This window comes from Bos grunniens, chromosome 10 (genome assembly GCF_055505025.1).
Source record: "Bos grunniens cultivar Pamir isolate PY7600 chromosome 10, Bosgru_T2T1.0, whole genome shotgun sequence".
Lineage (NCBI taxonomy): Eukaryota > Metazoa > Chordata > Mammalia > Artiodactyla > Bovidae > Bos > Bos grunniens.
In genome coordinates, this window is record NC_141174.1 from 95567542 (window position 1) to 95581500 (window position 13959).

Below are 13959 nucleotides of genomic sequence, written 5' to 3' on the forward strand. Positions count from 1 at the left end.
CCCATTTCTCTCCCAGCAATCCATTATTCAGTTGAAGAAGATCTCAGATAGTAGAATATTGTGTTTTGGTTAAGGATTTATAAGCAGACTTGTTCCTTTTTCAAGTACTCTTAGTTAATACAAATTAAACCTTCTTTCACCTCTCACACCCTACCCCCAATAGGTTTTTTTTTTTTAATGTCTGCACTTGAATTACCTGGAAGGGGCAGGGGGAAGATGTCACATGTATCAACAGCACAGATAGCAATTTGTACTGCTTAAGAAAGAATGCATTGAGTGTATCCTTGTATTTTGATAATCAACAAATGAACAGCTCCAGCACCCATTATATTCTGAGGCATTATCTCTTGAGGAGTATTTCTGCCTGTGGAAGAGGGAAAAAATCAGCAGTCAGGAGCAAACTTCCTTCTTACTTGCTCTCTTATCTTTTGCATTTTCCTTATGTGGGTAGGAGCAAAGGAATAATTAGCCCTCAACAGGAAAATTCACTGGTCCTCTAGTAAGATAAGTGGGTGTTATAGATGCTTGAATGAATTGCTTTGTGAAGACTCAGAAATTACCTAGTGAATATATAAATAATGTGTGTGTGTGTGTGTGCACATGTGCCTGCTTAGTCTTGTCCAACTCTTTGTGACCCCATAGACTGTAGCCCACCAGGCTCCTCTGTGCATGGGATTCTTTAGGCAAGAATACTGAAATGAGTTGCCATTTAAGGAATGTCAGGGAATCTTCCCAAACCAGGGATCAAACCTGCGTCTCCTGCATTAGTAGGTGGTTTCTTTACCAGTGAGCCACTTAGGAAGCCAAGTATATAAGTATACCCTGTTTAATTAGACCCTGGTGCTGGGAAAGATTGAAGGCAGAAGGAGAAGGGGGCCGACAGAGGATGAGATGGTTTGATGGTATCACCAACTCAATGGACATGAGTTTGAGTAAACTCTGGGATTTTGTGATGGACAAGGAAGCCTGGCGTGCTGCAGTCCACGGGGTCACAAAGAGCTGGACATGACTGAGCGACTGAAGTGAATTGTTTAATTAATCCTTGGGACTTTCTAAGTTTACTTCTTAAAATTCCTTCTTCGCTGTGTGTCTCTGAGCTTTTTGTAAAGTCTTAGGAAGTATATATGTGTGGAACCAATGTAGTAACCTTGAGCAGTGTAAAGATGCACTATCAATAAATAACAGTGAACAGTGAATTAGAGAGGGTTTCCCTGGTAGCTCAGCTGGTAAAGAATCTGCCTGCAATGCAGGAGACCCCGGTTTGATCCCTAGGTTGGGAAGATCTCCTGGAGCAGGGAAAGGCCACCTACGCCAGTATTCTGGCCTGGAGAATTCCATGGACTGTATGGTCTATGGGGTCGCAAAGAGTCGGACACGACTGAGCGACTTTCACTTTGACTAATTGGAGAACATTGAAGTTCTCACATTACTTTGTGTTTTCTTGTTATTATGACTGTCAGTGATCAAAAATAGTTTGGAAGTTCAGACTAATGGTTTTATTTTCAGAAAGCTTTATTATTGATCATAGAAACAAATGTAGAAGGCCCCCAAAGAGAGATCTTTTTCTAAAGATTTTCTTTGATTCTAATAAGATATTTAAGGTAAGGATTTCTTTTAAAGTGATGAAAGCCAGTGTGTTGTGAAATCTTAAAATGTAAGCATTTTATCAGAGCATTTTAGCTTTTTTGAAAGGGACACAACAACTTCAGCTTTTTGGGCATGACCTGAGGATTGAGTAGAATCCATTAAGCATTTAACACTGTGACACAGAGATTGTATGATTTTTGGCCCTCAGGAGAAATATAGAACTCAGAACCTGACAAGAATGTCTCATCAGAACCATTATGGATTAATGAACTAAGAAAAGGAGAAAACTAGGAATTAAAAAGAAGGAACACTCCCTTTCTCTTTACCTAAGTTCCACAAATTCTTTTGTGAAAAGAAATTAAGACAAAAACTAAACATAAGGGCCAAACCCGTAAAACTCTTAGAAGAAAATACAGGGAGAAAGTATCATGACATTCTCTTTGGCAGTGATTTCATGCACATGAAAGCATAAGCAAACAAATAAAAAATAGGTAAGCTAGACTTCATGAAAATTTAAAACCTATCTGCATCAAATGGCACTGTGAACAGAGTGAAAAAGTAACTTAAAGAAAGGGAGAACGTGTGAAAGTGAAAGTGAAGTCGCTCAGTCATGTCCGACTCTTTGCAACCCCATGGACTGTAGCCCACCAGGCTCCTCCCTCCAAGGGATTCTCCAGGCAAGACTACTGGAGTGGGTTGCCATTTCCTTCTTCAGGGGATCTTCCCGACCTAGGGATCGAACCTGGGTCTCCCACATTCCAGGCAGATGCTTTAACCTCTGAGCCACCAGGGAAACCCAAATGGCACTGTGAACCGAGTGAAAAAGTAACTTGAAGAAAGGGAGAACATGTTGATATATGTAAATCATAAATCTGATTAGAGATTGATGCACAAAATATATGGAAACTCATAGCAGCAACTAACTACCTGACTAAAAAATGGGCAATGGACATAAATAGACATTTCAGTAAAGAAGATATAGAGAATTTCCTGGTGGTCCAGTGGTTACAACTTGGTTTCATCGCTGGGCTTGGATTCTACCCTTGGTCCGGGAACTAAGGTTCCACAAGCTGTGTAGTGCAGCTTAAAAAGAGAAAGAGAGAGAGAAAGAGATGTACAAATGGCTTATAAACACATGAGAAGATATTAAATATCTTTAACCATTAGGGAAATGTACATCAAAACCATGATGAGATTCCATCTCTCATGTATTAGGATGGCTATTAGCAAAATAAAATAACAAATACTGATGAGAATGTGGAAAAATTGAAATTCTTGCCCACTGCTGGTGGGAAATGTAGAATGGTGCAGCAGCTGTGAAATATGGTATGGTCATTCCTCAAAAAATTAAACATGGAATTACCATATGACTTAAAAACTCCTCTTCTGGGTATATACCCAAAATAAGTGAAAGCAGGGACATGAAAATATGTTTGTCCACCTACACTCATAGAAGCACTGTTCACAGTAGCCAAAACATGGAAGCAACCCAAGTGTCCATTGATAGATGAGTAGATAAATAAAATGTGGTACACACGAACAATGGAATATTCAGCCTGAGAAAGGAACAAAATACTGATAGTTGCTGATACATAGATAAACCTTGAAGACTAATAATATTACTTATTATGAGCCAGTCACAAGAGGACAAGTATTACATGATTCCTTTCATATGAGGCACTTAGTCACATTCATAGAGACAGAAAGTAGAAGCATGGATGCCAGGGATTGGGAGAAGGGTAAATGGAAAATTATTTAGATATGGAGTTTCAGTTAGGGAAGATCAAAAAGTTCTTGAAATGGAGGTGATGATTATGCATCAGTGGGGCTGTACATAATGTCAAAGGACTGTACCTTTTTAAATGGTCAAAATGGTAAATCTTATGTATATTTTGCCACAATAAAAAAGAATCTAACAAATAATGACATAAGAATTATATTAAATGTTAAGTTTTTTAGTTGTTGCATTAGCTTCGCATTCCTCAGTTGAAAATAAACGTTTTTTCTTTCTAGCAACCTCAGGATGAAATGGAACAAAATGGAGCTTTGTTACAGTAAGTATAATGATTTTTGGATTATTGTAGATTTTTAAAAATCATTTTAAAATAAGTCTTTTTCTTAAGAATTTTAGGGTTATTGTATGTTCTTGAGTAATTGTCCCTGTAGCAGCATAAGTATGTTATTTTACGAACATTCTAGGTAAGTTTTATTTCATGAGCAAAATTGAATAGGGTTGATTCTCTCTGACTTAAGATTATTTAAAAAGCAGATTTGTAGCATAGCATGAAGGAAGAATTTGTAGAGCTTATTGAAATTAGACTTCATAGAACTGTTATATTTAAAGAGACCTTGTCCTTTAAATTTTTTTGAAAAAACCAAGCATGGCCTGTGGACCCCCGGGAGTCCCTGAGACTTTCCAGAGGGTCTGTGAGGTCAAAACTATTTTCATAATAATGCCAACACATTATTTGCTTATGTCATGGTATTGACATTTGCACTTATAGTGCTAAAGCAAATGGTGGATAAAATGATGGAGCCTTAGTAGGAATCAGGGCAGGGGCACCAAATAGTACTAATAGTCCTGTTTTTCCCGGCCGTGTACTTACAGTTTTAAAAAAAAAAAAAAAGGTCAGTTTTACTTAGTGCATTTGATGAAGCAGAAAAGTTGTTAGTTTTATTAAATTTCTACCTTGAATATATATCTTTTTATACTTCTGTTTAAAGTGTGATAGTTAAGAGCACTTGATTGAGTTACAAGATTTGTAAAAAAAAACCAAAAAACATGGTTTACTTTTTTTAACTTGAAAGAATGACAAACTGGTTATTTATGCAAGTAAATGGCAGATATTTTCTTGAACTTTCTGGGAAGATTGGTGGAAATATTTATGAAGGTGACCTTTTTGAAATTTTTGTAATAAAATGTATCAATATAGGGAAGATCTGCATAACTTAACACATGAGTATTTTCTTAAAGACCAATGCATGGTATCACAACAGCATCCACAGACAAGTGAAAGATCCGGTCAAAGGGCAAGACAGACCAATACAAAAGTTGACTGGTTTTGTTTCAGTTTTCACATTTCCAGTAACCTTTAAGGAGATGATTGCTTCTGGAGTCTTGGTATGTCATCTAAAAAGAATACGCACAATTATCCAAAAAGGCTACTAAAGTGCTAACTGCATGTCTGTGTGAGGCCAGACTTTTGTAATATACTTCAAATAAAAAAATACATGGCAAAAGATTGAATGTGTTGTAGCAGTTCAGATGGCAGCTGTCTTCCATTAAGCTGAATATTAAAGAGATTTTTAAAAATGTGAAACTTTCACACTAACTTTTTTTCATTTTGGAAAATACAATAATTTTAATAAAATATATTAATTTATTAGATTATTAGTTATTTTTAAGTTAACAATTAACATTTTTTTCTCCATCTTAATTTTTAACATGTAAATACAAGTAAATATAAGCCACATAAATAAAAACTCCTTGAGTTCATCACTAATTTTTAAGATTATAAAGGCGTCCAAGGGCCAAAAGTTTGAGAATCACCCTTTTACTGAATATATCAGCAATATAAGTTGATCTTCAGAATTGGAAAAAGAAAAGACTAATACAACATTTATAATCTCACTGCCTGGAGAGAACCATTGTTAACGTTTTGGAACATTTTATTTCAGGCTTTCTGTATATTTTTGTTTTGTTTGTATTTTCAACCAAGTTGAGATTCGTCTGCGGATAGTTTTGTTTCCTGTTTGTTTTTTTTTCTTTCTTTCTTTGGCCTCACCATGTAGCTTGCGGAGTCTCAGTTCTCAGACCAGATACCGAGCTCCTGCCCCCTGCAGTGGAAGCCTGGATTCCTGACCACTGGGCCGCCAGGGAATTCCTCTTGTTTTTAAATTTTTAAGTAGTAGTTTACCATAATTACTATTTCACATCTTTAATATTTTCTAAAAAAATGCATTAATGACCTCATTTTTTCATTGTATAACTTATTATACTATAATTCATATAATCATTTTTCTCTTATTGGATGTGTATGTTGTTTGCTGCTGCTGCTGCTAAGTCGCTTCAGTCGTGTCCAACGCTGTGCGACCCCATGGACTGCAGCCTACCAGGTTCCCCCGTCCATGGGATTTTCCAGGCAAGAGTACTGGAGTGGGTTGCCATTGCCTTCTCCTGTAACTGCATAGTGATACACCAATTCAACTTACTGCTATGGGGGAAAAACACCATTTAATGAGACATGAAGACAAAGCACAAACCCGACTAAGGGGACACATGCTATGGACCACAGCACGGCTATGACCAGAGCAAGTGGGGGGACGGGGGAGGGGAGATGGATGGGTAAACTGCAGCCTCGGGGGCTGGGGGGGGTGTCTGGATTGACTATGACTAAGCAGACTACAGGATGAGACAGGAAATCAAAACCAATGATGAAAGCAGACACACTGTCAGAGAACTCCAACAGCAAGGAAAACATACAGAACTGTTCTTTTACAAATATTCAGAAAGAAATCAAGCATGAAACCACAGAGAAATCGTCAGAGAATTTTAAATATCATCTAATTAGCCAATGATGCAAATTATAAAAACAGTGTGTCAAAAGGCCACAGAGTGGACTAGTTACCATTGTTAGACTAGTCACTGTTGTTTGCAGTCTTATCTAAATAACTATGCCTAATATAAATAAGTTTTTTAATAACTTAGGTGAAAGTTTGCTCTAATTTCAAAATTCTCTTTTATAATTAAGGAAAAAAAAATCTTGTTGCTGATTCAGACTATGATTTTGTTTTATTTTAGATCAGCTTGTACTCATAATCATATTTTAGGAAAAAAATTGGCATTTTTTCTGTTTGCCTCATGGAAATTATTCTGTATGAGCAGTTTCATTTTCAAGATAGCTTATATTGATTGCTTCTATTTTTTAGGCAGGAGAGAATGTCCAATTTATTATTCTTGCTTAGGATTCAAGTAGCTATGCCTGGTGCATGAAAACTTAAAACAACTGGAACGAGCAGTGTTTTTTTTTTTTTTTTTTTTTTAAGGAAGATATCTTGATTGCATTTGTATAGTAAATTAGATTGAGAAAAAAATAGTTTACTGATTGCTTTTCTTCAATCAGCTTTTAATTATCCCAGGGTAGGTGATCAAAATTGTAGATTAAGCATGACCTTTATTTTGCTTGTAATCTCTTCCCTTCAGCATTTCCTACCCTTTTTCCCTTGCTGTGAAATACTACTAAGGTGAATAATGTCTGAGAATTTTCTCATTACTGACTTTCACTTACATCTTAAACTATAATGACAAACTTTAAGTGTATTTGAGGATTTAAATAGCCATGCTACATGAATTAGGACAAATTTTTCTCTCTCACCCCACCCCTGTATTTGGTAGACAATTATCTCCAAAGTTACTTTCAGGTCTAAGTGTACTTTAGCTTGTTTACACTCCTGAAGTTCATTCCTTAATATTCTGGCTCTCTCCAGTTTTGAAGCCATTTGAAATTTACATGTTAATAAATTGGTAGTAATTGTAAAAGTAACTAGAATGATGGAGCAAAGACAAAGCCTATTTGAAATTCCTTTAAATTAAAAAGAAATTTAAATTTATCTGAATGAGAAATAGTAGTTTTTTTTTCCACTTAAAATTTTGTATTTATTTATTAATTGCTTGACTTTTTTTTTTTTTTTCCTGAGGTTTAGAAAAAGTCATCCAGTGTTCACAGTATCATTTCCCCAGGCTGAACTTTCACTGAACCACCGAAGTAGTCTAGGTATGCTTTTATGGGTAGAATCATATAAAATGAATTTGTCTTTGCCTAAAAATAGAAGCCTTAGTTAGGTATGGATTTATTTACAAATAGGCTGGTCTATTGTAATTGCTGCCATACACTTTTACATATGAAATCAGTGTTGCTGTTGACCTTGGATCCTGCTGCTTGAAGCTGCTCATGTGAGAAGCAGCTCAGGTGCAGTCAATACTTGTTCCTCCATATGTCTGCTCTTTTACTTGCAACTCAGGGGCTCAAATTTAAAAACAGTGTTTGTTTTCTCTGTTCATAGCAGACCATTTGCTTGATTTCAGCTGTATTAGAGGATGGCTGTCTTTCTCTTTGAAGTGTCTCCTAAGTATGTTGTATGACAGTGTAGAAAATATTCTTAGTGGTCATTAAAACCTTGTATTATAAGAAAAGGTACAAGGACATGATAGTTGAAATTGAAAAGTTAAGCTTTAAAAGTTCTGCCCTCTCCTGTTTTGTTGCCACTATAACAATAGAATTACCACTTAAGCCCAGCACCAACTCTCAACTAGGTATTCCTAGTGCCTGGAGTTTGGTCTGTAATATTATTTATTCATTATTTTAACAAATATGTATTGAGCCTGCTGAGTGACAGGCGTATGGATGCTATGGGTGTACAAATGCCAAGTAAACCAGGGATCCTAAAAGGATAGCTGATCTGGAGCTTGAAGATAGGATGGATCTGAACCGTCTTACCATTGGTGGAAAACAAAAATGTTTTCAAGGGTGTCTGGGGGCAGTGCTAAAAGGATAAAGATCAGTTGTGCTCCCACTGTCCAACCTGTGGCAAATTAGTTGAGGAAAAAAACGAACAATGCTTTTGGTTTATAGAAATAAGTTTGTGAAAAAAACCATGAGTTCATGTACTCAAAAAATGTTAGCAATGTAGTCTCTCTCTCTATACATATATACAAACTATAGCAAAATGTGTAAAAAATTTTTATGACTTTAAGAAGTAAAGATTTTTAATACATGTACATTTAGAACATTTCCTGATTCCTTTTGGCCCTTACATGAATGTTCCTTTTATGCTTAACCACATTCATTCATTTAAATTCTATTACATGTAATGGAGAAGATGATGACACTGAGAAAGCAGATACAATTTTTCCTCATGTAGTTGCAGATACTTAGAAGGACTCAGCCAGAGTACAGAGGTTTTTGTTTTTTTGTTGTTTTTAATAATTTTATGTATTTCTGTTTCTGGCTGCCCTAGGTCTTTGGTGCTGTATGTGGGCTTTTTGTGGTTGCTTGGGGGCTATATGTTGTGGTACTTGGGCTTCTCATTGCAGTGGCTTCTCTTTTATTGAGGAACGTGTTCTCCAGGGCTTGCAGGCTTCAGTAGCTGTGGCATACGGGCTCAGTAGTTGTGGCACAGGGGCTTAGTTGCTCCACTGCACATGGGCTCTTCCCGAACCAGGGATCAAACCCGTATCTCCTGCTTGGGCAGGCAGAGTCTTTATCACTGAGCCACCAGGGAAGCCTGAGAGGTCAGTTTTTAATTCGACTAGTCCCAAATAATTATCATTTTACCTTGCTTCATGTGAAATATTTCTTAAGGAATGGAAGAATTTCACAACTTTATTGCTAACGTGATACTTTTAATAAATTTGTATAACATTTATAAAGTATTTGATATATCTCATGCATGTCTGAGGAAATCATTTCAAGTTATGTGATTAAGAAATGCTGAGTAAGACAATATGTTTTATTGTTTTAATAAAACTGGAATGAAAACATATAATGTTATCTTCTAGGACCTGAGGCTGAAAATCCTGAAGTGTTAACACACCCAGAAAAGGTTTGTCTGTATAATGGAAATTAGCTATTCAGATCTTGGGTTTAGATTTTTTAAAATTATATTAATAAGTATCAAGCCCATTTAAGTTTTCCCCTAAGCAGAAATGTGACTAGACCATTTCAATAGAATTGTGTAACAACCCATTTCAGTGTTGTTGTTGTTTTTTAAGGGGAATCATTTTCCAATATTTTTCATGAAAACTCATATAAATCCTTCTTTGGAATAAAGCAGTCTTTTACCGTTCACAAGGTTTTTTGTGAATTGCAAAAGTTTTTATCCCCTACATTCCCCCATTCAATCTGGGCTGCCTCAGACAGAAAGCATGAGGACACTTTTCTTACATCTGTAGTGGAAACCCATTGCAGTATTTATTCTGGTCTCCAATGAAATAGAATTTTATTGATCTGTGCTTCTTTTCTGTCAGTCTTATTCATTATCTAGAGGAGGAGAATATAATATCAGATTAATTGCTGAGGTAATATAGCAAAAATGCGTTCTGTTGCCTTGTTTATTACCTGGAAAAGAATGTGTCTATAAACCCATTTCAGTGTTTTTTTTTAAAAGGGGAATAATTTTCCAATACTTTCCTTATAAACTCTTATAAATCCTTCTTTGGAATAACGCAGGCTTTTACTGTTCACAAGGTTTTTTGTGAATTGGAAATATTTTTTCCCCCTGTCTTCCCCCATTCAATCTGGGCTGCCAAAGACAGACAGAAAGCATGAGGACACTTTTCTTACATCTATTACCCTCTTTCTTTTGATATTTCCTATTGGATAGTGCTTTCTCATCTTCCAGTTGCTACTTGATAAACATGTCCTGAGTGCTTGTTTTGGCTTTGCTTTCTGCTTGGGGCTATGGGAAATCAGAGGACGATAAGACTGGCTCCGTCCATAACAGACTACAACAGTCAAGGACCTCCCAAGGCCAACCCTGTCATAGCTGTACCTTACTTCATCTCAGATATACCTTAGCATTCCCACCTCTATGCCTTTGTTCAAGTCAGGAGCCAGAAAGCAAGAGAAAGCATAACATTTGGAACTATATAGGTTGCATTCTAAGGGAAGTATGTCATTTACATGTGTGATATATGGAAAATGATACGTCATAGACTTACAATGAGGGCTGTGAGCAACGATAGCTCATGGTGTTTGGTACTAGTTGGTGCTTAAGAAATGTGTGTTTTTCTCTTTTATTCCTTCACAGATCATTAATTTCTGGCTTAAGTACCATCTCGTTGGATCTGTCTCAGATAACTTTAGTGATCTTGACCAAAGTAACTGCTTCTTCTCTATCTAGCATTCATTATTTACTATGTCAGTATTTACCTGTCACTTGCCTCCTATGACATTAATATATTTGAGAGAAAGGATTTTTTGAGCAAAGAAGTTTAGAGAGCACTGTATGCCAGAGTCTCCTCAGAGATTGATAACTCACGTTCTGAAAAGTCTTGAGGTAAAGAAACCTATTTAACCAATTTTAGGCTATCTTGAAAACTCTTTATTGCCTCCTCTTTTTCTGCTCCAGAAAACTTATTCTTGTAACACTAGGGCTATGGTTTACGCTATTAATTTGAGTTAGTGCAGTGTTTTTGATGTTGTCTACAGTTTATTTAATATCATGTGTTAGTTAATGCTTTCAGTTTTAATTTAGGAGTTAAGTTCCTTTAGGGCAGAGTTCAATTCAATATATATGTAAGTTTTATTTGATTGAGGACCTTGAGTTTAGTAGATATAAGGATTTCAGATAGGAAGGAAAGCTTGAACATGTTTAAAGAATGGGTAGGGTCCAGTTCTTCAGTTCCTTCTAAATTTCTTTTATCTTTTGGAGCAACTTATAGGTTGCGTTGCTAACAAGTAAATATATCTTCTTAAGCTCTGCATGCTATGTACAGAGAATATAAATGGTAGCAGGTGGAAAAGGAGGAGAGGGAGAATAAAATGTTCTTCACTTCTCTTATTCAAATCAGAATATTAGAGGGCTTACAAATTACAGTGCAGTGGTGTGTCAGTGAAGGTGGACTTGATTTTTAGAAACAGACAAAAGTCACTGAAACCCATTCTGTTATTTAAGGTTATGCAAATTAACAATCTGAAATGTTGAAAAATAGCTTAGTGCCTTTAAGCTATTGAAACTGATTTTCTTGAATGGCTTATAAATGATTTTAAAAGCACTTTCAAAAGAAGAAGTCTAATAATATTTGATTACTGGAAATATTTTGAGAGCTTGGGGCTGGTGCACTGGAACGACTCAGAGGGAGGGTATGGGGAGGGAGGAGGGAGGAGGTTTCAGGATGGGGAACACAGGTATACCTGTGGCGGATTCATTTCGCTATTTGGCAAAACTAATACAATACTGTAAAGTTTAAAAATAAAATTAAAAAAAAGAACAAAAAAAATAGTTTTGTAGTTTTGTGCTTTTTGTTCAAAATAACCACAGGTCAGAACCATTGATTTATAGCAGAGCTGATAATATTTACATAGATCTGTGTTTTCATTTCTCCTTTTCTCCCCACTGACCTCCTGTCCTTTGGCCTTTTTACTTCACATTTACATATTCATACAGAGGTGGGGAACAAAAAGAAGGTGAAACTACACCAATTTTGTTCCTGGTTAATGGTTTTAATAAAATTCAATACAGATTTTTAGCAAGGGAGAATTTTCCAACCATTAAGTGCAGTGAAGTTTTTAGGTTATCTGTTAGTTTAACTATCCATGTTATGTTATCTCTGCCTCTTTCCTTAGCCCGGATAATTTAAACTTAAATGAATAGATAATTTGTCATCTGTAATTATGGTCCAGCCAGTTTTACCTTTGATTCACTATTAAATGTTTAACCATGGGTTCACTGTCATTAGTAATTTGGTATCAGTTCAGTTTAGTTCAGTTCAGTCACTCAGTTGTGTCCGAGTCTGCAACCCCATGAATGGCAGCATGCCAGGCTTCCCTGTCCATCACCAACTCCTGGAGTTCACGCAAACTCAAGTTCATCGAGTCAGTGATGCCATCCAACCATCTCATCCTCTGTTGTCCCCTTCTCCTCCTGCCCCCAAATCCCCCCAGCATCAGGGTCTTTTCCAGTGAGTCAACTCTTCGCATGAGGTGGCCAAAGTATTGGAGTTTCAGCTTCAGTATCAGTCCTTCTAATGAACACCCAGGACTGATCTCCTTTAGAATGGACTGGTTGGATCTCCTTGCAGTCCAAGGGACTCTCAAGAGTCTTCTCCAACACCACAGTTCAAAACCATCAATTCTTCGGCACTCAGCTTTCTTCACAGTCCAATTCTCACATCCATACATGCCCACTGGAAAAACCGTAGCCTTGTCTAGACGGACCTTTGTTGGCAAAGTAATATCTCTGCTTTTCAATATACTATCTAGGTTGGTCATAACTTTCCTTCTAAGGAGTAAGCTTTAATTTCATGGCTGCAGTGACCATCTGTATTGATTTTGGAGCACAAAAAAATAAAGTCTGACACTGTTTCCACTGTTTCCCCGTCTATTTCCCATGAAGTGATGGGACCGGATGCCATGATCTTCGTTTCCTGAATGTTGAACTTTAAGCCAACTTTTCCACTCTCCTCTTTCACTTTCATCAAGAGGCTTTTGAGTTCCTCTTCACTTTCTGCCATAAGGGTGGTGTCTTCTGCATATTTGAGGTTATTGATATTTCTCCCGGCAATCTTGATTCCAGCTTGTGCTTCTTCCAGCCCAGCGTTTCTCATGATGTTCTCTGCATATAAGTTAAATAAGCAGGATGATAATATACAGCCTTGATGTACTCCTTTTCCTATTTGGAGGAAGTAATAAAGAATATTTATATTTATGGAAAGGAGGAAAGTTGATAAAGCCTTTTAGTGGAATTTAGCAACATGGTGAACTAGAAAACTATAACATTTTCATTTTAAACACTTTTTGATATATGTACTAATAATGTAACTTCTATTTGGAATATATAGGAACTTAATAGAAACAGAGACTCTCCTGAAATAAGCCTTCTCTCAAATCCTTCTATTAAAGAATCTGATACATTTGCTGTAAAGGAGAAGTCATTATTAGAGCCAGAGAAGGAGCCTAGTGAGCAAGGTGCATTAACCATGACTTCGGAAGAAAACAAAGATGAAGAAAGCTCTCTTGAAACTTTTGTATCTGCCTTAGAAAGGGTACTCACATCACCAGAAATCAGCCAGGAAGAAAGACTGTTTAGAAAAATGAATGATTTTGAACCTAGAGAGCTGGCGAACCCATTGAGCAACTCTTCGAGCTCCATATCAATACCTTTGACATGTCACAGAGATTTTCTAGAAGACCCAAAGGATGATGCATTGCCAGTTGAGGTATCAACAGCCTTAAACACATTGTCAGATGCCAAGGTGGAACCCATCTGTCACAGGAAAGAGGGAGGCATCAGTCTCGGTGCTGGAAATGAATGTTCAGGAGTGGAGCCCGGTATGTCTCAGACTGATGAAGACTGTACACAGATAGCAGAGGTGGATTTTGAGACTCTTTGTTCTACTCCACCATTTGAACAAGATTCCAAGTTAGCTGAGCTGCAGGACAAGCATCTTCCAGTGCAGCAAGTAAGTGTAAGTATGAACCGACAATTTTACCTTTTATAGTGACCTTTAACGAGTCTTCATTGCCCATACACTTTATTTTAAATTCAAACCTACCTAAACAACAACTTTTTGACTTTGAAGCATATAGTGATCTTTTGAAAAGTTCCCAGGATAGAGTTTTCAAGGAATTGAAAGTTAAAATAGTCAAGTTT

The 13959-nt window shown here is 36.7% G+C and overlaps 1 protein-coding gene across 4 annotated transcripts in view; it reads left to right on the forward strand.

Moving 5' to 3' along the window:
* ANKRD31 (ankyrin repeat domain 31) overlaps nt 1-13959 on the forward strand; it is a 134875-nt gene that overhangs the window by 15407 nt on the left and 105509 nt on the right. For 2 of the 4 annotated variants that reach the window (XM_086323214.1, XM_086323216.1), the window contains exons 5-8: nt 3601-3641; nt 7285-7361; nt 9146-9189; nt 13148-13774. In XM_086323214.1, the coding sequence (XP_086179340.1) occupies nt 3601-3641; nt 7285-7361; nt 9146-9189; nt 13148-13774 (789 nt within the window). The remainder of the gene's footprint in view (nt 1-3600; nt 3642-7284; nt 7362-9145; nt 9190-13147; nt 13775-13959) is intronic. The other 2 variants (XM_086323215.1, XM_086323217.1) reach the window with 1 other exon arrangement.